General features: G+C 38.1%; 4 protein-coding genes across 7 annotated transcripts in view; 2 read left to right on the top strand and 2 right to left on the bottom strand.

The window, feature by feature from the left end:
- Pdfr (Pigment-dispersing factor receptor) overlaps positions 1-18,854 on the top strand; it is a 29,677-nt gene extending 10,823 nt beyond the window's left edge. For all 3 annotated transcript variants that reach the window (XM_065494235.1, XM_065494236.1, XM_065494237.1), the window contains 12 exons: positions 147-271; positions 1,060-1,167; positions 7,031-7,191; positions 8,119-8,216; positions 10,404-10,566; positions 11,300-11,402; positions 12,399-12,522; positions 14,050-14,119; positions 14,444-14,529; positions 15,181-15,364; positions 15,625-15,890; positions 16,520-18,854. In XM_065494235.1, coding sequence (XP_065350307.1) covers positions 147-271; positions 1,060-1,167; positions 7,031-7,191; positions 8,119-8,216; positions 10,404-10,566; positions 11,300-11,402; positions 12,399-12,522; positions 14,050-14,119; positions 14,444-14,529; positions 15,181-15,364; positions 15,625-15,890; positions 16,520-16,532 — 1,501 coding nt within the window. In that variant the 3' untranslated portion in view covers positions 16,533-18,854. The remainder of the gene's footprint in view (positions 1-146; positions 272-1,059; positions 1,168-7,030; positions 7,192-8,118; positions 8,217-10,403; positions 10,567-11,299; positions 11,403-12,398; positions 12,523-14,049; positions 14,120-14,443; positions 14,530-15,180; positions 15,365-15,624; positions 15,891-16,519) is intronic.
- Positions 18,855-20,627: 1,773 nt separating this feature from the next.
- Positions 20,628-22,663, top strand: LOC135947174 (uncharacterized). Its single transcript, XM_065495819.1, has 4 exons — positions 20,628-20,787; positions 20,981-21,237; positions 21,349-21,515; positions 21,577-22,663. The coding sequence occupies exons 1-4, from the start codon at positions 20,767-20,769 to the stop codon at positions 21,777-21,779; spliced, it is 648 nt and encodes a 215-aa protein (XP_065351891.1). The 5' UTR covers positions 20,628-20,766; the 3' UTR covers positions 21,780-22,663.
- Positions 21,814-24,842, bottom strand: myd (mayday). Its single transcript, XM_065495815.1, has 6 exons — positions 24,713-24,842; positions 24,378-24,659; positions 24,178-24,317; positions 24,000-24,113; positions 23,122-23,444; positions 21,814-22,647 (listed from the first exon to the last, which is right to left on the bottom strand). Coding segments are annotated over exons 1-6 (1,038 nt in total). The 5' UTR covers positions 24,715-24,842; the 3' UTR covers positions 21,814-22,470.
- Positions 24,843-25,123: 281 nt separating this feature from the next.
- Positions 25,124-27,243, bottom strand: LOC135947173 (zinc finger CCCH domain-containing protein 10-like). Of its 2 annotated transcripts, none has more exons than XM_065495818.1 (4): positions 27,123-27,243; positions 26,543-26,955; positions 25,771-26,156; positions 25,124-25,486 (listed from the first exon to the last, which is right to left on the bottom strand). In XM_065495818.1, the coding sequence occupies exons 2-4, from the start codon at positions 26,865-26,867 to the stop codon at positions 25,310-25,312; spliced, it is 888 nt and encodes a 295-aa protein (XP_065351890.1). In that variant the 5' UTR covers positions 26,868-26,955; positions 27,123-27,243; the 3' UTR covers positions 25,124-25,309. The 2 variants fall into 2 exon arrangements, with proteins under 2 accessions (XP_065351890.1, XP_065351888.1); XM_065495816.1 differs by having other exon boundaries at positions 27,119-27,238.
- Between the last annotated feature and the right edge of the window lie 718 nt (positions 27,244-27,961).

The following is a 27,961-nucleotide window of genomic DNA, read 5'->3' as shown; positions in this document are numbered from 1 at the left end:
CCAGATCGTGTCTTAAATATAAAGAGACTCCTTCGAGATGGTTTTCATCCCTTGTAGGATTTTCTTTCAATTCAACACCCATGTTGCCAACTCTTCTACGTAATTATATGAAATGTAACGACTGGTTCCTTTGGGATTTGTTTCAGACATGCAGTGGAAATGCTACTAACTTCGAGTCCGCCCATCCTGGAGGTGCCGAGCACCGACGTCGTCCCTGATGGCTTGGACGCTTGTTTCGCCCATTACGCGGCCTATGCCCTTCCGCAAGAAGGCGAGTCTTGCGCGTCCAAAGCAGTTTATCTTTGCGACACCTTGCTCTTAAGAATTACTGATCAATTACTAGTGCTCAGTGGAGCGAAGCATTACGTACCTTCGTCATTGATCCAATCGTCTCTGCCTTTTTTCATCTGAGGGAGATTGAGGGAGTAGGCGTGATAACACGATCCTTAGAAAATTTATTCCCGAGATTTTTGGGTTTAAATTTCTTACTGTCCGTTTTTTACTTTTTAATTTCATAATTTCGTTGTTTTTGTGGCAGAAAGGGCAGTGTTTAATTCAAGTTCCAACCTTTTTTGACAAACTTATCTATTTTTGAAGTTCTCTTCGCAAAAATTTATTTTTAGAACGAATCAGTAAAAACCCTATTTATTTTGTTTATTATTCATGGTGTAAAAACATTTCAGGCAAACGAGAAACAGATGAGTATAAATAATTGGTTAAGCCTGGTTAAATCAACGCACAGCATTTTTTTAATGCTGTTTGCTCAACCCAGACAGGATTTCAATTAAAGAGAGCAGATAGAATAAAAAATCAAGTGTTAATATATTGTTGGTTCTACCATGAGTGATAGAATGGAATTGAACTCATTGCAAATTTCCAAAATCTAATCTGCACATCAATTGTCACATAGTCAATCACAGTTGAAATGGAAAATCGTTCATGTGCAGTTCTAGGGGCGGCAAATTAAACGTCTATTTGATTTTCCAGTTCGTCAGCATCACACCACACAATCGATTGCACGTGAACGTTGCAATAATATTCGTGTCGCGTGTGTTGCAGAGCTATTTTGCAATTGGACATGGGATAATGTTTTGTGCTGGCCGCCAACCAAGGCTGGAGAGACTGCGCGCCAGCGATGCCCGCAGGACAAAGGAGTCGATTTGACAAGTACGTAATAACATTTGATCGCTTCCTAATCTCTTCCTTTGCTTTGAAATCAAATGGTATGATAATTAGTAGGAGACTGGTATTGTTGTTGTTTTTGTTGTCAATTTCGAATTAAAGGGACTGCGAGTGGAATTATCCCGGGAAATAAATATACGCTTGACTGCAGTGATGGTTAGCAGAGCGGCGATTAAACGTTATAACGTCTTGTGAAGAGAGCCTTGCATTGCTTCAATATACATACAGAGCGAGCGTTAAGAACATAAAAGCTTTTCATTCCGAGCTTTAACTGGGGATTACGTTTTTCGCGTCAGGAAAATCCGGGATGGGAGTGAGAGGGACGTGAAAAACAATCTGCGCGACTCTTGCCGATTTCATGCTAACTTGTGTATTAAGGCGAGGCGAGACAACAAGATTTAAGCTTACTGTGTAGTATATTTATTTCTGTTTTTTATATCCTTGCCATCGTTGAAGCTGCTTTTAGGCTAATTTTAGCACGATTTGTCGCAATTTTCATTTCAATGCAGATTAATTCTTGACTTTTGCTAATCCACGCTGTAAAATTCGTCCTTTGGGATAAACATTTTTTGTCCAGCAACCTTCCCTTTTGTTTCCACGACTTGAAAATATTTCCCTTCAAAATAATATATTTTATGTTACTTCAAACTGCAACCAAGAACGTGCAGTATTCTGCGTTCCTCTTCATTTGGATTTGCGCTGTTTACGCTTTTATAGACTGGTATTCAACAATTAAACATTAATTATTATTCCTCGTGTGTGCAGAAATGGAACACCTATAACTAAAAAATGAAACCGACATGTTGAAGTTTATTATTCTTGTTTATTCTTCCTTGTCATAAATACATGAAATAATTGGATATAAAATCACACAACGTTTTTGGACAGAATTGGCGAACAGTGCTGGCAAAATGGAGCCGAAACGATTAATTACATGGTGCAATCGCAATCTCTCGCCGCGCTGAGCCACAGTTTAAAGTGCGAGAAATTTAAATTTGGCAAGTTTTATTTTGATTTTTTTCCCGATATTTGTTTTCCATTGTTCCTGCACCACTTTGGAAAGAAAAGGTAGTGGGATTATAATTAGTAAATCAGGCCCATATCATGTTGCATAGTTATACTTCAACTAGGTATAGAAATAAAAAAAACTGAAATTTTGACAAAAAGTTCAAATTTAAAAATTAGCGATTTGAAATTTAGTCATTAGTATCAATCACTTACTAACTTAATTAATAAATTGCCGGCCGGCAAATTTTAGCGTAAATACGACTGGAAACATGCGAAAAATTGTTTGTGTCAGAGCAAAACATGATTGCCTTGAAGTTCTTTCTTTTTTTAATTTGTAGAAATGCAAAAAAATTCATGGCAAGCGTCTTCAAAAAGCTGTGTGTACGATCACAAACCCTAGTATACAATTCATGTATCCACTTTTCTATTTCTCAGCGGAATAAATCCTGCTCAACAGCTTCCGCTAATCCAGTTGGCAGGGAACGAACGAGAACTCCCTACGTTCTCTGCTCTACTAAAATCGCGAGGGGGAAAAGCGCTGGGTCGCGCATGTTATGCAAAAGCACCGTGACCACACGTGCGGTTACTCTTTTGGCGTTTCCCATCCTTTCCGATAGGGCACAAATTATTCGGCTTCCGTCGGAAAATGCTTGCACACAGAAGGAAAATTTGTTTTGCATGACCACGAGCTGGATGCATAATGTGCCGAGGGACGATCAGAAAACAGTCGCGCACAAGCCTGGATCGCGCAAAGAGATTAAAATCATGCCTCATGCCGCTTGAAAAGCAAAATTTTCGTGGAATGGAGATTTCAGGCTTATTTGTGTCCAAACACGGAAAATTCGTTCTACAACTTGAAAGCAGCTGAATGGAATTACAACTCGGTGCTCGCAATTATTTTCACTATATGAGTATACATATGAAAAATGTTATTTTGCAATCCAAAATCAGTACTCCCATCGCTGCTGGCAATGAAGATAATTTTAGAAGCAGCACCACTAGAAATTGGAAAAAACCCCACGCACCTATTTCATAACAAAAAAACCTTGCCCTTTTTGACAGCAAGTCTCTGGTGTATTCCAATTGTAATTTTGTCCGCATGTCACAACGGTTATCAAAATAACGGACGGTAATTATTACCGAGAGGTGCGGATATAGTGCGATCGTGCCATTTCACGAATTCTTTCCCTACGGCAAATTTTCCAATTTTCCGCGCGATTGCAAATGTATTGTGGTGACATCGATCAAACTCTGTTGCCAGTGGAAAAGCAATAGCGGAGGATGCACGCACATTTCTTCTCTGGCAACGGACATCGATGGCCTTAGTCTACATCGACAGCTTTCATTTTGTTCACTCGCGAATGAGTCTGTTCTTATGGACTGCATTTAGCTCGCTGATCCGCAGTCGATATGTCGACGTCGCTTTGTGAGAATTGGGTCGTCGCACAGCTGTACATAAACGCGCAGCAATAATTCCTGTATAAGCGGCAAGAGTTGGCAGTTGTACAAGTCGAAAGAGTGGATCTGCCCAGGTGTAGGATGGTCGAGCAACTCACATATTCGATTGGAAAATATAAAATTGCTCTGATTTTTTCCATAAACCCTCGTAGCCAAAAAATAACTGTAACCATCGTAATTTTTGTGTTCCATTCCAACACTATCGAGAGCACTGCTTGATTCGAATTCCGCGTATAAAAGATGTGTGGTTGTTCTGGCTAGAGGTACAAAATATACCCTGTCAGAGTTGAAAAAATACAATATCATCGAAAGATTCTCTTCAATTCAGACAAACAGTTATTCAGTTCTATTCGGAAAAAGCTGCGTATTGATTTGATCAGCCAAGTTGTGTTTGCTGACCTCTTTGGTCGAAGCCATTCTTTTGATTAAAACCGCTCTCCGATTCGATGGCGAAGCGCGCACAGTAAACTCTGAAAAGCCAATGTAAAAAGAAATGCTTTTGTTTGACCAATCGGCAGCTGATGGTCGGTTGCAGAAATTACTCCTCTCATCATAGCCAACCTTGCATATACAAAAATATCGATTTGCATCAGCAGTCAAACCCTTTTCAAACTCTTCCTGAAGAAGAAGCGCTGAACTACAGCGTATTTTATATCTGTAGGATGAAAGTATATTATATCATCCCTATATATATATATATATATATATACATAATAAAATATGGAAAATGGAAGCGGGATTCAAAACTTGAAATGAAGGCACGTGTAAATTGTTCCAAATTGCCTGAGAGTCAGATATACATTAGATTAAAACTAAAACAATTATTATTTATTCTTTTATAAGGATTTTCTTAACCAATAATTAGATTTTACTTTTTGTTGATTTTCATTAGAGATTGAAGCCGCGTAATTAAAAGGCGAGGACTGGCTGGGCTGCCTTGCCGAATTTTGGCACGGCCGTCAAAATTTTAAAATTGAAGTCTTGACGGTCTGAAGAGCCGGAGCCCAAATTTTTCTTGTACACTTTTCGAGTTTAGAGAATTCATGGCCGCGCGGTGTCCTGTTTGGAAGTTTCAATACTGTTGCCATCCGATATTTAGCGCATAATACAAATCAGTGCTTTTTTGGAAATGACGAAATTGTCAAGAGCCTAAGCAATTTCAAATCACAAATCATATGGTTGTGGAACGACAATCAGGTTTTCCACAATTGCGCATCCCTTTTAGTACGACATCAAGTTGCAGCACTCTTCTGAAGGTGTGTGCATACCATGCAGATTGCTCGTTGACAATTTAGCAATGCCCGACTGTATTATTTGATGCGGCGTGCAGAGCTCTATTATATCACTTTGATTATTATAACTCATGCAACTCGCGAGCAAATTCAAAAAGCGCCTCTCTACATAGAAGAGGAAATTCCTCTGCAAACACGCGTGTGAATAGAGGAATTTCAGAGAATAGCTGCGTTCTGCTGACATTCGCCTGCAGTGTCAAGTTGAATTATGAAAAGCACCTGCTCTCAATTTGCCGCCGCAAAACACACACAGACAAGCGCTTTCAGCGGTACATGCAGCCTGAAATAAAATATTAACATACTTTGCAAGTACACACACTGACTGTACTGACAAAGAGGTCGCTGCGTGCAGTCTACTCAATGGTCGACCCCGCGCGCAGCTCTCGTATTCATTTACACGCCGATGTCCTGAGGCTGCGTTCCGAACATTCAGCACCATGAGTTCCCAGCAGCGCCAACTAAAACATCATTAGCTTGCCTCAATTTGCAGCCTTCGTGAATATTTACACAATCAGAAATAAAATTGGAAGGCGCCTTCTGGTGGCCTTTGACACTGTAAATCCAGCGCAACCTTTTTCATTGACTTAATTTTCTCGAGAGGCAGAGTATCGAAAGGTGCTCTATTTAATTGCGAGCTCGGCATATAAACAAAATCAGAGATACAATTTTACCTGAACACTTTCCTTTGCATTCTGTGCAAATATCCGCCCATTGAAGATTGTTGAAATGTAAATTCTCTATTTGTTTTATTACGAAAGATGCGCTCCTCCTGCAAACAACCATATCCATTTCCAGTAAATATTTATATTTTATGTATTATGAAGATTTTGTGACAAAGTGAGTTCCTATATATATTACAAAGTGTTTCCCTGTTTGAAAATTCCTCACAAAAAGCTAAAAATTTGTTTTCTGTGTTTTTGATCGAAATGCAATATAATTTCAACAACATCAATAGAAGCATACAAGTTGAATATTTTACACTGTTGAATACAGTCCAACCCTTTTAATTCTCACTGTTTACTCGCAAAAATCAATGTAAAAACAATCCATAAGTTGTTGTTATCATCCAATAATTATTTGAATTAAAAATCACTGAAAATTAAATTCACTATTAATGCTTGTATTTTTATGAAGAATAAAAAATGTCATGGACATTTTCCTTGAAGCGACCAAATATCGCTACTAAAGCTCCGGCTTCTCTGCCCAAAGACCTTTATCACAAATAATCTATTTTAACTCTCTTATATAGATATTGTTTTAAACAGAAAAACGAAAGAAGTGTACTAATAGGAAATTTCTTAAAACTTAATAATAATTACTAAATCATTTTTTTCTCTACGCTGTTTTTGCCTCACAGGCCTTATCAGCAGTGCTCAACCTTCAAATCAAAATTAATACCACAGTATTATCCATAGTCAGTGCAACCACCGTTGATTTAGAATTCTCTGTGGCTTACTGTGGTATGAAATATTTGTTGAAGGTAAAGTACTAATGATGGCAGGGCCAAAACAGCTGCACTGTACATACGGAAACGTGCAGGGATATGATTTTTCCTTTTAAAAATTCCGCTAATGGCCATTTCCATCCTTCATCAGTTCATCGCAGATAATGATTTCATAATTTATTAGTTTCATGCTTCGCATCGACGACTAGTAAGGATATTTGGAAAAAAATTAACCATGGGTTTGAATTAATCATTCTCTAATTGAAAGCATATTGAGATTGAAATGGCTATAATTCTAATTGTATATTTAAAAAAATGAAAAGCAAAATTTGAGATAAAATTGTCCATATATATTCCTTCCCTTGAATTCATGATTGGTTTCTTTCAATTCGAGCATTTTTTAAGTCAATTTTAAAATTCTAAATCTCTGGCACATTTGGAAAAAATCTAATCCACTTCACTATATAAAATAAACATTGAAAAATTGAAGCACCCACTAAGAGTCACGCCAGTAATTTTTTAGTTAGTACTTTTTGGCTTCGTAGATTTAGTATTGTCGATTGCTGTAAGCTGAAATCGAATACACCAAGGTGTGTGGTGTGTGGGGCTGCACGTGCATGGTCTCCACTGATGATTCTTGTTGCAGAGTACGCAACCAAGCGGTGCAGCGTAGATGGCCGATGGGAAGGCAAAGCGGAGGGTGACTACAGCAGTCCCCAGGGCTGGACTAACTACACACCCTGTTTCACGCCTGAAATTCTCCAAGTCATGAGAGGCCTCTACTCCGGCCCTGACAGCGACATTAAAGTGAGTAATTGAATACATAAGAGATGAATGACGAATGACACACACACGGTGTGAACTTTCTGTGCGCGTAAATTGCCACGCTCTGTTTCAATCTACGTACGTAAATAAGCGACTGCTTACGCACCGTTTGAGTTGTTGAAGTTTTGGCAACATCTTGTGTAGCTTAATTTAGCCATTGCGATTTGCTGCAAAGCTTTCTTGTCGTAACGTTTACAAACACTTTTATTAATTTATGCCTTATTACGTCTTAATAAAATGCTCTTGAAAGTTTTGGATCTTTACCCCCCCCCCCTAGTTTGTTGAATATTAGGTTATATTCATAAAAGCGTGCTGGTTTTTCCTCTGATAATATATCATTCAAAAGGCAACCGATTATATATCAGCTTGTAAGAGATCCGTTTCCTATGAATCTGCTATGCATAATTGAAAAGCAGTGCTTCGTTTTAATGACAATTCGTTCAACTCAATAACGTTCAACAACAAGTAATGCGCAAACGTACAGAACTGGAAATGAACAGCCAGTGAGTTGTAATGTGACGCTATTACTCGAACGCATTTTCCTGAACATAAAAGCTTAAATGCCCAGTCGGAGTTAATAATTTGCTCTTATTCACACTAACATTGAGAGCGAGCTGTTTAATTGCCTCATTTTCCGATTCAGCACCATTTTCCGTGTGCTCCCTTCAGCAGCACATTTTCACGTTTTAAGATTTGCAGCAAACTCCGCGTGGAGTAAGAGAAATGGTGTACTTCTTAATTGATGTTTGCATTCAGCTACTACAGCTCGGTTAATTAGCAGTTGAGGGAAAACTTTGCAGCTGGGCGCTGATTATAAATGAAGCAGAGAAGGAAAAATTTGTTTAACACCTTGTATTTGAAACCTTTTAATTTGCATCAGTGATTTAATTAGTCACCAATTTGTTCTAGATTAAGATTGCTGAGCGTACGAGAGTTTTGGAAATTGTCGGCCTCAGCGTGTCACTAACTGCCATGATTTTGTCCCTCGTCATATTCTGCCATTTCAGGTAAGACCTGTCTTTTCCATAATATACATTTCTGAATGCCAATTTGAGCAATTTCACGCATGGTTCGCCAGCGACTTGCGCCCACAATTGCCATATCGAACGTTCTCCTCGTCTCGAGTTTTAAGACTAGTGTAGAAATGAAACTTTTTCGTAAACACACGCAAATACGAAAAACGTTGAGTTTCAAAATTAGACAAATGCTGTAACGAGAAAGGTTTTACAAAAAAGGAAATAATATAAAAAGTTAAGGTAAGTTTTTGCCTGCTATTTTTTTCTGAATATTTTATAAACAATAAACGGCCAGATTACAGCCAAAACTGTTAGACATATTACGGAAATTCGAACCCATGAAACCCCTTGCTGTCCTGCAGAATTAACCTGATGTCCCTTTTATTTCCAGCAAAAGCTCGAAATAAATTATTTCCGACGGCCCAAACAATCAACTGATGCAAAAACATACAACGGGAGAGTGCTGTTCGCAACACCCACTATCATTAAACGTATAAATCAAATATTCTGCGTAGGCTAAAAAGCAGTCTGATTTCATCCAGCTTTTTCCTCTCCACGAGAGCGAACACAATATCGTCGACGCTCTCGTTCGTTCCATCAGAAATGAACAAAAAAGCCATTGAGAGCGCGCGGCCAACGAAGTTGAGAGTAACTTCTCGGCGCGTGACAGAGGAGCGAATGTGCCTCGCGTTTTTATCCTCCTAATTATCAACGTTTTCGTGATTATTCACGCAGAAATCGATATTATTTTGCCTCACAGAGCTCGACGCAGATGTGTTTCATCCGGGACGCGCGCCACTCTTTTATGAGATATGCCCCTCTGGGCCTTAAAGCAGATGCGAATATAAATTCGGGTGGCGTGCACTGGTGCACGAAATCTCCGCCTTCCTCTCACGCACCACTAGTATCAAGCAAGTCACGCCGAATTTCGAATGATTTTTAAATGGCTTCCGAGCCTGTGTCTCAACCTCCGATTTGAGCCTACTCGAGTGAGAATGATAAATATGGACGAGCTGCTTAGTCGATTTGCGTTTTTTTTCACCAGAGTAGGCTGAATTGCATGCGTTTCGACGCGGTGAGGCAAAAGACGGATAGCAACTTGGGAATAAATGTGCGTTTGGATATGCAATGATTTAGCCGATTTAACATTCAAACTGTTTAAGTACTTAGCATCATGCTGACCGAATGATAGAAGTTAGACCACAGTTCTTCCAACAACTTTTATACGTGATCATTAGTACATTTTTGTTTATATCCTAGAAGTTAATTCTACACTGCAGCGAAATTCCAGTGAATTCTGAATCAGGGTAGAATTTTCCCCTTAAAAGATTGTTCTTAAAGATTTAATAGGATTCCATACTAAAAAACCATCGAAAAATGGGAATTTATTGTCAGTGACGTGCGGCCGTAAATCAAATTTTCTGCCATTCCCATCACAATCGGCATAACGACTCACTCAGCACTATTTACTTTTTCCAATGGTCAGCCTAGTGATGGAGCAGTCAACAACTAACGCGAAATACGCTTGTCAGTTTGCTGGGAGTGCAGAGGCACGCAGACGTGACAATGTGTTCATCGAAGAGGAGTACTGCAGTTCGTTTTGTGCTTCAATTTGGAGCGTACATCATAAATATCATTACGAACAGTATGGCAAAACTGGAGCAAAAGCGTGCATTGAATACACTCGAGAGACGCACTCCCAGCATTTACATTCTCAAGGTGCATCTTATTTCCGCTGGAATTTGATAAAATCCAATGTGGTTGTAAATAGGATTTCTTATTCGAGTGAGCAACGCGCTTGCGACATTCCTGCACAATATTGCTGCTCACCTCACTTCGTAGAGTATTCCGGCATGCAGTAAAGTTATCTTCACTCCTGTCACGATAAATTTTCAGAACAGTTGATAAGGGGGAAATTATTTAATATTGCTCTAATCAAATTTTATGATCAAAAGTTGCAAAATTTTAATCTCCAATGGGTGAAGCAATATCAACAACGAAGAGAAACTTCTGCCAATTTACGAGAGCGATTTTTCTCGAAATGTTTCAAAGTGTCACCATCAATCATTTACGCAAGCGAGTGGAAAATAAATCCGCATCAAAATTCGCGGCTAGAGTTCACACCAGATTGAAAAAAAGTAGTAGTCTGACTTCCTTTGGCGCCTTTCTACTTTGCAGGAGTTTACGAAACAACCGAACGCGGATCCACAAAAACCTGTTCGTGGCCATGGCAATCCAAGTTGTAATCCGGTTGACCCTATACATCGACCAGGCCGTCACCAGAAGCTCCAAAGAGCTCCTCAGTAGGACCAATTACTCAAGACAAGGGATTGATAATACGGTAAGTGAAGCGAAAGACCCCTTTGCGTATCATTGACCCAGTTTTCAAGCAAGGAAGTAAACACGCATTGACTTGCCTCCGACGCATTTTTGCTCTCTCCCAAAATTTCACACGATAGTGAGATTTTGTTCATTTTGATATTTTGTAATGGTCACGAAATTTCTACCTGATGTCCTTGGTCTCATATTTCACTTAAAAATTAATGTGAAAACAGTCGTTAGCATAATTAGCATATTTTTGTAGATTAAGAAAAAGAAAGAAATTCCCACATGAAATGTACCTATTATTGTATTTTTAACAAATATATTACAAAACCATTTTAATTTTTGCTTTTTTAAAATTTATTGAGCAGTATAGTGCAAAATATATTTTGAGCACTGCAAAAGGGCACGGACCGACAGGTTTAACCTTTTTGTCAAAAAAAAATAAAAAAAAAATTAAAAGGAGAATTATTAAATTTAAATTGAGCAAACGACGCGGAAGTTAGTTCAAGATGATGAGCAAATAGTGAAAATTTGAGAAAAAAATTAAATACCATGTCCTCGAACTGTACAGCGACTCTTTAACTGTTCACCTGTATTAATATCCGCGTAGAGTAAAGCGATTTATTCAATTTTAATTTTACGAATAATTAAGTCATGACATTTGCAACTGAAAATAAAACCTTAAATGTATTTCTGACCAATTCAATCATAATCATTTTCTAATAGAAATAAATTTTCTCAATTCACAGGCTATTCTTTGCGAGGCCTCTTACGTTCTTCTTGAGTACGCTCGCACTGCTATGTTTATGTGGATGTTCATCGAAGGTCTATACCTGCACAATATGATCACTGGTAAGCCTCTTCACGTGACTCTTTACTGACACCCCAATTTTCTACTACGCTAGCGAATTTAAGTCCAACAAGCCTCTCTTTTCCTTCACGAAACGTGATCAGTATAGGAAATCCGAGTACCTTATTTTCCCCTCTTGCAAAGAGAAGATTCGATTTTGACTTACGTGTAGTTTTCGCATTGATTATTGACGCAGATTTTCCCATTCATAAAAATTAATAATTGAATTAATTGAAATTAAATGCAGTTATTTTAGCTTCGTTGATAAATCATTATTCAACCTAACTTTTGATATTTGTTTTGGATTAATATGTTTTTTGACCGAGTGTCGTTGATTAATTTCTTCTTCATTAAATACTCAAAAAGAAGGAAAATTTGCACTATCACTATTTTCAAACAGTAAAATTTGAGCAAAATTGTTTCGTTCAGTGTTCAAATATCGAATCTTTTCCTGGTACCGTTTTATTTACATTTACTATGCTAAAGTAAGTATTTGACAGAAATCTGGAACGCAAACAGCCACCATATATGAAGAAATATCAGAAATATCAAAAAAGAATTCAAATTAAAACCAGTGAAGAACGAAAAAAAATGCGCTGACATTTTTTCCATTGAAAAACACAGGTGGGGCGCTTTTTGTAAATGGCCTGTATTATTCAAGCCCTCAAGTGTGCATGGAGCATAGTATTTAATGTCAGCGAGTTTTCTGTCAAGTCTGATATATCATTGTTGGACAAGTTTTCTCTCAAATATACGGCAAAATACAGAATTCATAATGAAGCGGAAGTTTTTGCACTCATATGTCTCAAAAATTCTGAAAATTACTGCTAAAAATTTCGAAACACCGTAAACAAACTGTTTTTTTTCTATGCTTTGGATATATTTAAAAACTTGGTATCTTTTCTTTCTATGCTTTAGATATATTTAAAAAACTTGGTATCTGATTAAAAAAAAGTTAATGAAAACGACTGTTTCACCCATATTTTTTGTTGTTGCAGTGACTGTTTTTCAAGAGAAATTCCACTACTTATTTTACACTTTGATGGGCTGGGGCGTACCCATCCTGATGACAACCGCGTGGGCTGTTACCACGGCCCTCTATTTTGAAACTTCAAACACCAAGTGAGTAAACAAACGCAGTTTTCAGTTCGTTTGGTGCGAACTAGGCCACAAACGATAGGATCCCGCATGATCAAATGCTTCATTAACACTGCTGCAGGCACAAGGACAGGTTACATTTTTTTAAAGAATGATTACAAAATAAACCAACTTTTTTCATCCAATACAAAAATCCCACTCTAAAAAGTATCTGCGGTTTTCCAAATCGACGATGCAAACTAATTTTTTGCCGCAAGAGAGCTGTGGTCCAAATACAAAAAAGGCTTTGAATAACATACATATATTATGGAGCTAATCCCTTCAAAGCGATGCAAACTCGACTAGATTTTATAGTATTAAATTTCTCCTTTTTCATCAAATATATTTTTTTTCGGGAAACGGTGTTGAAAATGTTGCGACGTTTTTCTGACCAGACGCCTGACCCAGATCATCATCTCTTTTACAATTATGCTAATGAAGCGTTCTTAATTACGCAATGTCACGTGCTTCATTGTGCTGATATGACTCGAAACACGAGACTTCCATCAACGTGTAATTGAAAATAAAATGAGTAAAAAGGAGCTGACAAAATGACACCTAAGTCAAAGCCTCAACAATAAATAATTCTTTATTGCAAAAAGGTGTTCCTAGACTGCCTCCTGTTAAAACTGCATTATCACGTTGAAGCATAGCACGCAAAAAAGAAAGCCCAGAAAATACTTTTAAGGATTTGTGAACAAAAAATGGTCAAAAAGTCTGTTCAGAATATCTTTCTAGAGTGAAATTTTTGTAACCATCCGTCTTTTCCTTGGCCTCTGGACCCTCAACGACACCCGACTCACCGGTGCTGATTATAAAAGTGCTAAACTGGGTCAGGCTGACGACATCTATATTAGACAGGTTGCTCGGCTCGGGTTATCAATTGCAGACCGCAGAAGCTAAAGGCAATCATCGATATTTTTCTCGGCGACAGGTGGAACGTTATCCAGTGTCAAAATTAGCCGAGAATTCCTCGCGACGCAGTGACAGCGCTAATTGGATCGAAATGAGATTTGTTAGAGAAATAGTATAAGTTTGGAGTCGATTTATTGGCTGCGAAATGAGCGAGAGCAGGAGGAGAGGCCGAAAGTCGCCGGGAAGGCGGACGGGCTGGCCGAGCAGGCCGCCGCCCGCGTCTCACGTGGCATCTTGAGGCCCGCTGCCGTGCTTTGTCGTCGTACATTTTCACGTCGAGAGTAGGGCACACAAAAGAGTCGAGTTATGCAAGCCGCTCGACACGTTTTCCTCGCGGGTTGCATACCTCGAAAATCCATAAGGCGTTCGCTGCTCGCGCGCGCACTCGTTAATGAATGTTTGTACAACACAATGTCACACGGAGTTAGCACGCTCGAAAAAGTGAGCTCTATTAAAAATTCGCCGGCTCATTTTCGGCTGCCGTCTGAATGGTGCACGCAGTTTTGCCTCCGCGCGGATACCTCGTTAGAGTTGAAAAGCGAAAAGTTTGTCAGAGTACAATAATAATAACGCAAAGCGCCTTCCCTCTGCTTGCAGGTGCTGGTGGGGGTACAGTCTCACGCACTACTTCTGGATCCTGGAAGGGCCGCGCCTCGGCGTCATTGTGGTACATAATTCAATTTAGCTTTAGCATCGTCACTTGAAAACACGAAAATCGCACGTCGACGAGCTGACAAACGCAAGCACGCTCGCTCACACTCAAAACGCAAAAAGGGCGAAATTGAAATTCTCGGAACGGTTACACCACGCGTGTTAAAGCAGGTGTGGCTGACAATGAATTTTAATTTCGCTCCTATATTTTTTCAAACACGCGATGATGCTTGACAAACAAGTTGTTCGCCTGTGCATGCATGAATGAATAGTTAAACAAACTGTGTTTGTCCGTCAATAACCATCGATATTTTCTAATGAATGTTCACGTATTTTGCAGTTGAACATGCTGTTTTTGCTGAACATTATTAGAGTACTTGTCGTGAAGCTTCGACAGAGTCACACAAGCGAGACTGAAAAAGTCAGGTGAGCCAACTTTACTTCACGTAACTTTATTTATATCGATTGAATGAATATAAATGGAATCCGGAAAGTTTAACGCCCATTCAAAAATCCAGAACGTCAATAGTCCGTAATTAATAAAAAAAAACGCGACCATCATTTTCAATCTTTCCCCAACTGATTTATTAACTCTTTTTCGTTTCAAACAGTTTCGATTGCTTTCCCTATTTTCCTTGCTACCTTTTTTATGCTGTAAGAGTAAAGCCAATAAAATAGAGGTCTAATCACTTCATCAAGTTTATTTTTCAATTTAAATTCAATGCAGCTCACTATTTACTGAGGAAGCTGCCTTTAATGTCAACAGAAAAAATATGGCATCTAACCAGCAATAAAAGAACGTGTTTTTTATATATCCTATTTGGAAAAATATTGGACTGCCAGGTGCAAACACTTATTTTCTTTTACTAGGAATTTCAAGAGAACCATTTGGATGAGCAAAATATAGCAAATTTTATCTCAAGTATCATTTTACATGCAAAATTCTCTCTTTCCCCTCTTGCTCCAAACCAAGTTGTTAGGATTATCTGTTGAGCAACAAAAGATCCCGTGATAATTGCGTGCACACGGTTGCTTTTGCACCATTAAAACGACCGAGTAACCGATTGCAAAACGCAGGAAAGCGGTGCGCGCGGCCCTGGTGCTCCTGCCCCTCCTCGGAATCACCAACGTGCTCAACATGATAGACGCACCGCTGCAGCGGCCGGCGTGGCAATTCGCCCTCTGGTCCTACGGAACCCACTTCCTTACCTCCTTCCAGGGCTTTTTCATCGCTTTCATCTACTGCTTTCTCAACGGCGAGGTAAGCTTTGAAATTTTTCGCCCACAGATACCTGCGATTTTCTCCCATAGCTTATTGCACACCATTTTGGTTTAAGCCCAATAAAAATCAGAAAAAATTAGGAGAAAAGTATCAAGAAATTTCGAAGCACCAACGATTTTCAAAACAAACAATGTGTGCGTTAACACATAATTCTGTAAGCTTTGAAATGCTAATTAAAATTTGATCTTATTATTTAATTAACTCTAATCCAGCGCTGATTATTAAAATAAACTTCACAGGTGAGAACGGCTGTCATGAAAAGCATTTACGTGTACTTGTCCTTGCGGAGAGACAACTTTCCGAGGAGGAATTCGGCCTTCTCGAGTGTCTTCGTCGGTGCCGACGCCGTCAGCGTGGAGAGGACCCGCGCGGCGTCGACGGCCGCGGCGCCGGCTGTGGCTGAGCTTAAGCCTCGCACTTGGCGAAAGTGCTGGCTCAAAATGGCTCCGGACGAATCCAAAAATGTACCGGGCGCCATTGAACCCGAGAAGATGTCGTCGCCAGAGTAAGAAATCCAGTTTGCTCATTCTTGCTTAAAGTGAAATTAAAGAATAAAAACTGAAAATAAATTATATCTCTGGAAAAGACAAACAAATCCGGTGGAGAATTAAGACAATCCGAAATTAAAAAGAGTTAAAAAGAGAGTTATATTTAAATTATACAACAATATATTTCTCAAGAACCTATTTCGAATTCATTTTAAAAATCAGAAAAAAAAGTTTTGGGAAAAGAAAACCTTCGAAAATATATTCAAATATGTATATTTATACAAGGTAAAAATATTAATTTTAAGTTTTTAATCCTGAATGTTTCTTTCTCAAAAACAAACCTGCTGATGGCACCATGTAAGCGCTGAAAGGTGTTGTTCTTCAAGTAAAAATGCGAAGTTAAAGACCTTTAAATCATGTTTTTTTTCATCTAAAATAATTGCTATGGAAAAGTTTATTTTTTCTAATTTTAGACAGACACTATTTCAAGCCAAAGCGACTCCACCACCACCTTCTGATATTGATATATTTCACCCCTGACTTGCAGTGCAGTTACATATTCAGTTTTCTAGGCGCTGCTCAGCTTTTAATATATAATTTTTATTTTTAGTATAATATTCTTATTTGTTCATATATTGGTTTGCAGGACGTGTGTCTGACGATGTCTACATCCGCCGCGGCCAAACTTCGACTCTCCGGAGAGCAGTGGCAAGCTTGACAAGCTAGCAGGGGAAGTGGTGGTGCATTTCGTCCCTCACTCCACGACCTCACCTGGTTCGCCAGAACTCCACATCGTCGCGCAAACAACCAACGAAAGAAATGAGTGATTTCCAAGCAACTGTACGAGTGGGGCACCTTAAATGTCGTCTATTCGCTTTACTCTATCAGCACAAAATAGCAAAATAATAATGTTGTGTACTTTTTTTTCCAACAAGAAATCTAAATAGCAGAGCGAAAGGCGCAAACCCCCCATTTTCACACGAATTGATTTTTAATCACTGACAGTTTTATATTTATACTACTCTCAAAAGGATGACCTTAAATATATTATGAAGAAGTACACTAAGTCACAAATAAATAATAGAATTGCGACACTACAATAGTTTTACTCTCCAGTCTCCAGGAAAAAATGGCTTGGTTCTCAAGTAAATAAAGTCATAAATGAAAAAACGGTAAAATTTTAATTTTAAAATTTAATTTCCGTTTTTCTCAGAAATCACTATTTCAATTCCGCAACGTTGCTAGTCAGATTTTGCGTGAGAAGCAAAACAGCTTTGGTCTTGGTGTCATGTTTGCCGATAAAATACTTTGTGTGTGCGAAAATGGGGCACCTTCACTATGCTCGTTTCAAGGTTTATCTTTTAAAATGAATCTGTGCAGTGAAACTGTGAATATTCGGAACATTTCACGTAGAACTGCTAGAGTGTTGTGTAATGTTCTATATTCATGTTTATTTGTTTTGCCAAATTGATAAAAGGTGTTATTTGTAATCACCACGGCAAGCTTCTTCGTCAATTGAAAAATAACTGCATTTGCACAAATATTTTCGTTTAGTTTTTGTTGGGAAAACATAAAATCCAAGCTTGGGAATTGCCTTCAACGTCATTGGGAATTCGCCACTCAATTGAACATGCTTATCTTTTCCGAAATAAACCTTTGATTACCTCATTTTTTAAGTTGGTAAAACATTAGGAATCTATTTTGGATTAATCTTTTCAGCACAACATTTATCAGTTTAACATTTGATATTTAATTTATTAAAACGTTAAAAAATAATTTAACATGTTATTTATATGAAATTTAAAATTAAAGAATGGGTGAGCTCTGCGCGGATTATTTCAGTATGGTTAGCTGCTATAGGTGAAAATATGAAAGGGAAATTTTTCACTAATGACTAACCATCATGAATTAATCCGTGCCAAGCGTAGCCATTCATTAATTTTAAATTTAATAATTTACTTGCGTGTCTACTACTTTTTTATGATTTTTAATGATACGTCGTTAAGTGCTTACTGACAAAAATCATTGAAGAGTTAAATTCAAATTTTATCGATGAGAAAATAGTCAAAATGCTTTACATTTTTCTTTAATTCAAAAGAAAATGTAAGCATCGTTATTTCCCTTTCGTGCAATTGTTATGACTGGAGCTCAATCACATTTGAGCAATGGCAACGCATAATTTAATTTCAGTGGACCAATTTTAGTTTGAATTTAAGAATCCCAAAAAAATGTTGTGACTCGAGCGAATTCTGAACAACGTTAACAGTAAAAATGACATTTAGAAAAGTGAGACCTTTTAGCTTTTAGATTGTGGATACTTGTTCTGGCATTGTCTTAAAATATCTATACGCTAGACAAGTGGAAATATAAATGTTGTTGATTTGATTTTGCGTGTTTAGAAAGATTGCTTCAGCTTTTTCAAACATTCGTTCGTACTCTTGCTGAAGTGAAGGCGCATCAATGCTTTAGATTTAAACGAAAGTAAATGTAACGGCGATGTTTTTTATTAACTGCGAAAAAACTGCATAAGAGAAAGTGCTAATTTTAATAGATTAAATATTACTCTAGCAAAAAAGCGTAGGAATTTAAAGAAGGCCTATTATTAACATAGGGGAGGGGTGCATTGCGCTTAAAAAAATCTACACTTTCTGCTTCAAAAGTGAGTAACATATTTGATTGTAGTAATTCCGTCAGTAAAAAACTCTTTGTTCTGTTGTTGATGAATTCACTTAAAAATGTATATTGAGATGATGCTTTTCATGATTTCAGCAGTTACATACCTCATATTTGTATTGAAAAAAAGTCTACGAAATGTATTAGAGACGTGTATACTACATTGTTGTGTTTGAAGACTAAAATGTACAAATAAATGAATTATACTTTTGTGTCTACACGGGAAAATGAGATATTATATTATATTTATTCCTCGTCTCCTCCGAATACGTGCAAATATATTTGTGTGCCAATTTTATGAATTGTGATCGCCTGAGTTTTATTTCGCAGCAACACACCTCCAAAAATGAAATCGATGACATTTTTATGAATATCCGAGATTAGAGAAAAATATCGAAATAAAAACAAAAAGTAAGTTCGGTGGAATAAAAATTCAATTAATAATTCCCCACTCCTAATTAAAATTTCGATATGTAGTTAATTATATTCCGTGCACAGCAAGCCAAAGAATTTTCCTACCTCGTAAAAGCAGCATTAAATTTTCTATATAGTTGCAGCACGACCTCACAATCAGATGATAAATTCTGGAACCATTAAAGAGAACGCCCGCATTACAAATCTGCTGCCTCTTTGCCAGGAATTAGAAGGTTAACAGAGCGACCCTTCAGAACTGCTTAATGCACAAACTGCTTTTCGAAACCAAAATCACACTTGATCCCTCACACCCCACACGTTACATTCTTGTGCATCTGTCTAGCTGGGGGCTTTCAGAGCCTAACCACCTAATCTCACTAGGAGTAAGAGGGTGTTTTCGTGTGGGGTTGTTTCGTTACATGCTTTATCATGTTAATAGGAACATTGGGGATTTGACCGGATTTAAACACTCTTGCATCCCCATGAGTAAACAAAGCAGTTTAGTACCCGGACGCAGGAGCAATTTGCAGCAATTAACTATCACGAACAGAGCAGAATGTATATGACACGTAGAAATTAAGCAGCTTTAGCTATATAATATATAACTTTAGTTGGAGTATTGCGTTTTGGCAAACTAATGAAGCTATTTGTAGGCATCGATTCAAGCCTCTTTTAACGCCGCAATCTAGAACGCATAATAGATGAAATAACCATGCAAGAACAGAAAGAACAACTAACTGGTATATATAAAAAGCAAAAAATGTATATTGCGATTTTGCTGAGAAGAAATAATTTCATCGACATTTCATAAATGAGTCAATACTGAAATTTTGAACTGGAAGTCATAAGCTCATCTCCACGATTTTGGAGTATGTATTTCTTTCAAAGCTATAAAGCACACTCATTTTACAATATTTCATGAAATAATCTGAATTGGTATTATTTAGAGATTTATGTAATTAACATGCAAATAAGTGACCTTGGCCTGTGACCCATTAAATTTTCACTATGGACAAAAAGTTTATAAGGCTTATAATTTTGCGTCTGGAGGTGAAAAGACTTAATCAAAATTCCAACCTAGAGTAAAAGTTGTCTAAATTAATATTTCGAAACGTGTAACGGCTACTCCAGATTTTTAAAAATCCCGATTTTTAGAATTTTGCTTTTAAATCTTATAGCTCTTAAATATTAAACATAAATACCCTCAACAACATCACTGTGTAAAATTACAAAAATGTGGCTTAAATTCGGTAAAATTAGCAAAATTGCTCTGTAATAAGACTCATACAAACACACATCATTGGTTAGTACATACACGTACGCGTTACAATACACAAGCTTTCCTCTTCTTTCTACTTCGTTGGTCTCTTTGTCCTCTTACCTCACATTCAATCATCTATTCATTTTTGTTGTGAAGCACCAAACCATCTGGGCACTGTTGCGCACTTCACTAGTAGTTCAAGTTCATCATGTAGTTCAATGACCTCAACCTGCCTCAACCTCAGAATGACGTCGTCACTCATGTAAATATTTCTGACCAATAATATTGAACAATATAATAAAAGATTTTTGGAGTGAAACAGGAATGGAATGGGATGGGGATGATGGGGAATGCGTTGAATGCGATGTTTGTGCTATGTGTGTTTCAGTGTTATGTTTAACAAGTTTAGTCTCGTGCGGTTTTAGTCAGAATCAGAACAGAATCAGAATGTTGGCTTCGTTTTCGTTTTGGTGGATGTATGATTTGCGAGTTTAAAGCTACAAAAAATTTTGTTCCACAACTAGAGCAGCGCCTATTTCGTACCAATGTGGCCATTTCCTGAAGGGGTAAGAGTTTCTTTTTTTAAACCTCAATTTTAATAAAAAGTACATAAAAAGTAATAATAATAATATCTCTTAATTTATGAGTGTAATTTTTATTTTCATTCCGTCCAATTGATGCTATTAGTATTGAGATAAACATATATTATCTATAAGAGAGATGAGCTTATATTTTATGAACCGTTTTATACTTCTGCAGCACACGTGCAGGGTGTGCAAGAGAGTGCTCTGCAGTGTGAGAGGACGCGAACAGCACGAAAGGGAGGCTCACCCTCCGACAGTCACTTGCCCAATCTGCCTAGTTAAGCATTATGATGAGATGGAAGTCCTCAACCACCTTGAGACGCACCTACCCCTGATTTGCGGCCACCCTCGGTGTGGCTACTTTATCAGTACTAAGATGGAGCTTCTCCAACACAGAGCCTTTGAAAATCTACAAAATATTACTGCAATGAGGTGAACTTAAAAAAAGATTTCAATTTTTTCATGCAGTTTGGGAATTTTTTTCAAAAGCAAATTTTAAGGGAGTTTTATATTCATGTTGTATGTATGTTAAAAATATTTCAGTTCAATGTCTATGCCTGTGCAGCCGAGTACCTCATCTGCCAAAACTGAGCCAGCTGCGAGGGCTCCTGCAAGTCCAAGGCCATTAATCCACTTTGAAAAGTCTCCTATGTGCACACCAAAGAGGAGATACCCCATGGAATCTCCTATTCTCATGCCTCAAATCGCAGGTGAATATTGTTTCCACAGTCGTTATTTAGCCGTGAAATATCTTTATTTATACAATGTTAGGCGCTCACAACTTGATCGCCCCAAAAACTCCAGTGGCCAGAGTCGCCGCACAGAGCAGCACGTCCTTAACCCCAGCGCTGAGCTCTCTCCGACTGATGTCCCCCGCAAGCCCTCACTACCGCAGTTGCATTGATGAGGATGAACTGATGGTCTCTGCATTAGATTCCTCACCTTTGAATTTCCATTCTCCAAATTGTCACTAACAGAGTTTTTTTATTGCGTGTGATTGAAATTCAATTCTCCATAAATCCAAATAGCTTGAAAAGCCAATTTATTAAAATATCACAACCAAATGATAAAAATATATATAAAGAAGAATCACATTAAACACATCTTACTGGAATGAAATTCATCTCTCTCGACAATCGCGTGTGTGGAAAACCTGGATCTAAGAATCCAACAGCTTGACCTATATCATAGTGCCAAATTAAGGAGGAATGAAAGGATTAAAAATAGAGCAGATATTCCTAGGGGAAAAATTCAACTTTTGTATCACTAATAATTGACTCGTAAGCTGCCGGTACAAATTGTTTCTCATGGAATGGTTTTTCCACCTTCCAATTCCGCTAACATTGTCCACGTAATTAAGAATACATTGAACTGTTCACAACCATCAATATACAATCAAAGTTTTACTAAAAAATACAGCAGTAAAAACGTAAAATATTGCAATCTCGCACGTGAGTATTTAGGAATGTATTGCATACGACATTAAAAAATGGAAGCATTTCGATTTGTTACATCGCTTACGTAAGTAATGGCACGGCTGACTTTCAGGGACTTGGACAGCTATGTTATTTTTGTCATGGTTTGGTCAGAGACACGTTTTGGCTGTCTCTAATCACTGCGATGCTTCACAAAAACTGAATTGGGTAAAAAATAGGTTGTCCTTAACTAGAAATCGTCATGGAAACTCTTGGCGGCGTTGATCATTTTGCTTGAAAGGAACAGGTCGATTTTGTTGAGAACCTCTGGTAGGGACAGGTAACCGTCCTTGTTCACGTCTGCCAACATAACTAACGTTTCCGCCTCATCTCTCGCGTGCCGAGGGTTCCGTGGGTCGATGTACACCTGAATGAAAACAAAACGACAAAGAAAATGAGACTGCAGTTAAGAACATCTGACTTTGTTCTTTTTTTCAACGCTGAAACAATTTTGATCAGCAAAATTTTGGTTTCTTTTTCATTGGGTTTCACACATTTGATATCTCTTTTACGAAGGCCTAGTTTTTTTATAGAAAATTGGCAAGAATTTGGTTATTCTGATCAATAGATATTTAATGTATTTTTAATCCAAGACAAATGACCGAAAAAATGTCAGGCTTCCAAGTTGACCACGCTTTTATATATTTCTAAAAATTAAAATGACTTCGTTTAAACCATTAAAAAAATTCGATGGTAAAATTTTAAAGAGCCTTTTTAAAACAAATTTAAAAGTTATCAGCTGTGGGTGAAACCCAAGTTAACCATTTGAATGTAATGCAAGGCTGAATATTCATGCAATTGAAATAATTTGTGCAGTATATATACATTATTTGGTTATTACCAGAAGTTCATTTCGATCTGCCTTTCCGTCATGATTTTTGTCAATGAGTTGCCGAAACTCTGTCCTCCTCTCGCCCTCTCCTTGCCGTAGTTCCTCAGCCTCATGCTCCAGGTCGCCCTCCGACCTGAGACTGGCGTACTCTGTTTCAGTAAGGGTGTCGTCTCCATCTCTATCAAACTTGTCTAGTAGCTCCTCCACTAACTGCATGATGGTTGAGTGACTTGATTCTGGATGGCGAAATGCCAAGAACTCGTCCACATTTAAATACGAAGGGTCAGACCGGGCTGCTTCAGACCAAGCCCGTTTTTCTTTCATTATTGTCTCTAAAATACATACAATCACGATTTAGTTATGGGGGTTTTTCGCCGTCATTAGATTTTGTGATAGATAAAAATTATTAGCCGCCGTATTTAAAATTAAAAATTTAGAAAAATTTCGAACTGCTATAGTATAGTAGTTGGATTTCATCATTATCATAAAATCAAACTTTATATATGGTGTATTATATTTTGCGGGTTGCATAACCTTGATAGAAGTCAATTTTTAAAACGATCTTAAAGTTGCAAATAAACTCATAAACTCTCCAGATTTGCACAGTTTTTTGTATTAGTTTTTAAAATTATGTTATTCAAATGAGAAAAGTTTGTCAATCTAGATAAGAATTTTCAAGATTTTAAACTTGACCTATTGTTGCTTATTTTGAAGCCACAGAAAGTCTCCAAAGTATGAGATTTAAACCCAGAATCCTCAAATAACGGAATAATTATAGGTTCATTTTTTATCTAATTTAGAATTGAGTGGGATGGAAATTTTTTCTTATTATTAGGTGCACTCTCCATACTAATAAATTAATTTGGTAACAAGGAACAAATTAATACCTTTAATTGACCTCACAAGTCCTCTATGTTTCTTGTCGTGGTTTTTTATGTAAGTGTCGTTCACCCCATGCTTCTTTAGGAAGTAGTGGTGGTACTCTTCCCAGGATACGAGACCTGGGAACGCATTTTAAAGATCAAATAATATTTACGCTATTGGAACTTAAAATGCTATATATACCATTTCTTGGGTTGCTGTCAACCATAGTGAACATGAGGAAATTCTCCTTCAGGGCGAGCGATATGTGGTGCTGGATTTTTAGATTGATCCAACTAACAAGTTCAACCAGACTGATCAAGTTGTCATGATCACGGTCAACCCTAGAAAAAGGACCGTATATATTAATCTCAAGTTGCGGAGCTCGCAGTTGAAAAGGTTACCTAGAAAATATTGTTTTGATAAGCTTCTCCGGCTGACTCGTGTCGCGGGGGTCTGAGAGGAGGGCCTCCGTTTTTTTCTCTGGCTTTCTATCCGGCTTCCTCAGCTGCTCCTTCAAAGCGTCCGAGAGCCTGTTGTGGATTTGTGTCTTGTACGACGGCTTGAGGGGAATCTGCGCCAGCCAAACCAAACCCAGCAAGCCAATGTAAATGCCAATGACTAGCAGCAGTCGACGTTTCGAGCGCGTTTCCAAGCCCAAACGCGGCAAAATCCGGAAAATTTTCCTAGCAATGAAGATGGGAATGAAAACAAGTCGGATTTTCACGTTAAAAATTACATTTTGGGTCTGGAAAAAGGGTTTTCTCAAGGAAAGTGGGCCACAAAGGGCCCATCAAGAGCGCCATGTCTCGTAGTTGAAACTATGGCCACTGCATGAACAGCGCCAAACCTTTCTGGCTGCCTCTCTCTTTCACCACTGAAACCCTCCAATAGTCGTAAAGGGCAAAATATTTTTTAACCATTGCCAAATTGCTCGCTAGATAGGCAGGCCCTTCTCATTAATTACATTTTCCCTTTCCTCAATAATTGCTCTATGTCAAATTAAATTTATTGTTTCTGATCTAATTTTTAGCAAATAAAAATTGCTAGCCGCCTTCTACAAAATCCCGTTTTTTTCTTTTTCAAGCACAGTAAGATTGTTGCTAAAACAGGGTTAGGTTTTTCAAAAATTAAAAAATGTCATTCGAAGTATTGTTTAATAATTGTGTAATTTGAAGACACCAGATGTGCTGCTTTATCACAAAATCTTGCAAAAAAAAATGTAAAACAAAGAAAGTGACACACCTCTTATATTCCTATATATATGTATCAGTATCTTAAGACTAACCGAAGTGAAAGGTGAAAGTCCAGTGTGGAATGGATTTGAACTATCTGACTATGGTGCAGGCCTGTGGACGTGAGTAACTATTGGATATGGAACGAGAGACGAGGTAGTGCCGCTGATGGTGATGGGCAGAGCTTGGGACACGGGCGTCGTGGCGTTGCCAGCCAATGTTTGGGCCACTGTCACAACAGGAGGAGCGATGGAAATGCCTGCCGTGGCCAGGGAAACCTGAAAGAAAATTAATTGCGTTTTTTAGAAATAATTTTATTTTGGAATCTCATTCACTGAGAAAATTTAATCTCTTTGAGCATATTTTCGTCCTTAATCATGCTAAAAATTGCATTAGTGTACAATTCCGTTTGAAACTCTGCAAGAACACAAAGGAAAACAAAAGTTCCATTTTTAATCTCAGTGCGCCAAAAACTATGCTTAAATTCATTTATGGAAAAAAGACACTTTACTGTGTGAAAGATTCTTATATGATAATTTCGGCTTAGCTTATTAAAACATACTTGAGTCACTGATCCTGGGGCGACAGCTGTCGCAATGGTGACCGGAGGCCCGTCAGAAGAGTTGGTGATGGTGACAGCCGGTAGTGATACGACAGCAGCTGCGGACGGTTTCATCCTCAGTCGAGCATTTTGTTCAAGAAGCACCTCATTGGTTGCGGCCAGCGTGTCCACCTGTCGACGCAGCTCATCAAGCATGCGTTTGAGGTCCAAGTTCTCGTCCTGCAGGAGGGCGATGCGAGCCTCCACCTCGTCAGAGTACCTCTTGCGCTTCACTAACGGCTCTGTCGACAGCTGCATGACCTGGGCTGGGGTCAGGTGGCGGTACTTGCACTCCCGGTACCGTCGGCAGCAGCCCCTCAGATATTCAGTGCAAACAGGAGGCTCTCCTATGGTATACAATAATTTTATTATTATCAAAAAGTTGCAATTTCTGACGAGTATAAATAAGTAAAATATCAATTGAAAAACAGGGACGAGATTAAAGAATTATTTTTAGTGGTTTGCTATATATCAATCTTTTTATTCATTTTGTTGGCAATTGCTTTGCTCATTAATTTATATAAAAATACGTGAACTGAAGAGAAATGAAGCAGAAAGTAATTATTTTGCGGCTCAATAAAAAGAACTAATATTATCACACAAAAAAAACAAATTAAATTCCTGAGATTTTTAGTAGTTTTAACAGCGATCGAAAAGAGAGAAATTAGGAGAAATTATTGATTGGAAAAAGCAGAGATGAATAACTTGGGAGCCGAGAAAAACGGGCCTGCACCTTGGAGCATATCAGGTGGCATGAGACCCTGGACGTGTGCGGAGATGGTTGCGGTTAAGGGCAGCCGGCCCGTCTCTCGGTAGGTCTCCTCCTCGTCCCTGCTGCAATGGACGAAGCGGCAGTTGCTTCTGGGGCAGCCTTTGTTTTGGAAGTCGTGGCAGAAGAGGATCTGTGAGCTGCTGTTGTTGTTCGCCTCTTCAGTGGCCATCGAGTGCTGGAACTTGCAGCGCTTGCCTCTGCGGCAGGTATTGCGCAGGAAGTCTCGGCAAATCATGTCGTATCTAGCAGAAGAATTGCTTGGGCCTTCCTCCAGACGAACTGACATCTCCGATAACTTGCCACCAGCAGTTTTCACTCTTCAGCCATCATAAGGATGGACCTTCTCAAGGCCAATATGAATATTTTTTGCTGCCCTGTCAGGACACAGCAAAGGAAATAATTACTAAAAAAATTTTTTTTAGTGTTTGACCAGAAGACAAAGCGCCATCTCGCCTGATTGTGAGGGTAAGTTCATACTTTGCAAAATTTGACCCAAAATTTAAAACTATGATAAATTAGTGTTATGATATATTATACCTACTTGAATGATCCTGACTCCAAAGGTGTTCTATGTTCCAATTCACAGCACACGGTATGATACTACGCCTACAACGATATACTAGATGAATAAATGTACATAAACAGTTTAAGTTTTGCTCCTCCCCTCTGGGCAAGGACTGAATTTGATTGGAGTAAGCGCATTAGTAACTGCAATTCGCGCGAGTTTTGAAGCAAAGGACGGAATCAATCAAAATTACTTCTTTCTCATCATAATTACTTGTCTCTCTAATTTAACAATGAAACTTTCAAATTTTCGGCACATTCAGTTTATTCGTGTAGCCTTTCATAATAAAACACGCACATCAGGTAGAAATATTACGATTCAATGATATTAGGGGCCCAAAAGTTCGAAAAGTTAAATTTCGATTTTAAAAAGGTTTTGCACAATACAGATTAATCATGAAAAAATCGGAAAAATATTAATATTTCCCATTGTTTCATTCCAGGCTTTTAAATCTTAAAAGCTAAAAAATATCTTAAAAGCTGATGGAATTTCTTATTTTTCCTACAAAGAACCCAAAGAACAAAATTTTATAGCATTTAGTTACATGTAATTTGCACCAACATAACAGTAAAAAAATGTTTGTGAACGTTTTATGTCAAAAATAGACAAGCGTGACCGAACTGTCGGTTCAGAATTTAAAAACGTTATCTCGATCCGTTAATGAGCCGTTTGCAAATTGTCCAGCTAAGGTCTTCAATCTAGGGACTTTTCAGGGAAACAAAAATCAGCCAACCACCAATCTTCCCGTCTTATCAAATTGAGTATACCACACAATTGAACAAAACTTGGCTTCAATCTTAGATTTTTACCATTAT

Source organism: Cloeon dipterum, chromosome X (assembly GCF_949628265.1).
Source record: "Cloeon dipterum chromosome X, ieCloDipt1.1, whole genome shotgun sequence".
NCBI lineage: Eukaryota > Metazoa > Arthropoda > Insecta > Ephemeroptera > Baetidae > Cloeon > Cloeon dipterum.
This window is presented reverse-complemented; position numbering and strand designations above follow the sequence as displayed.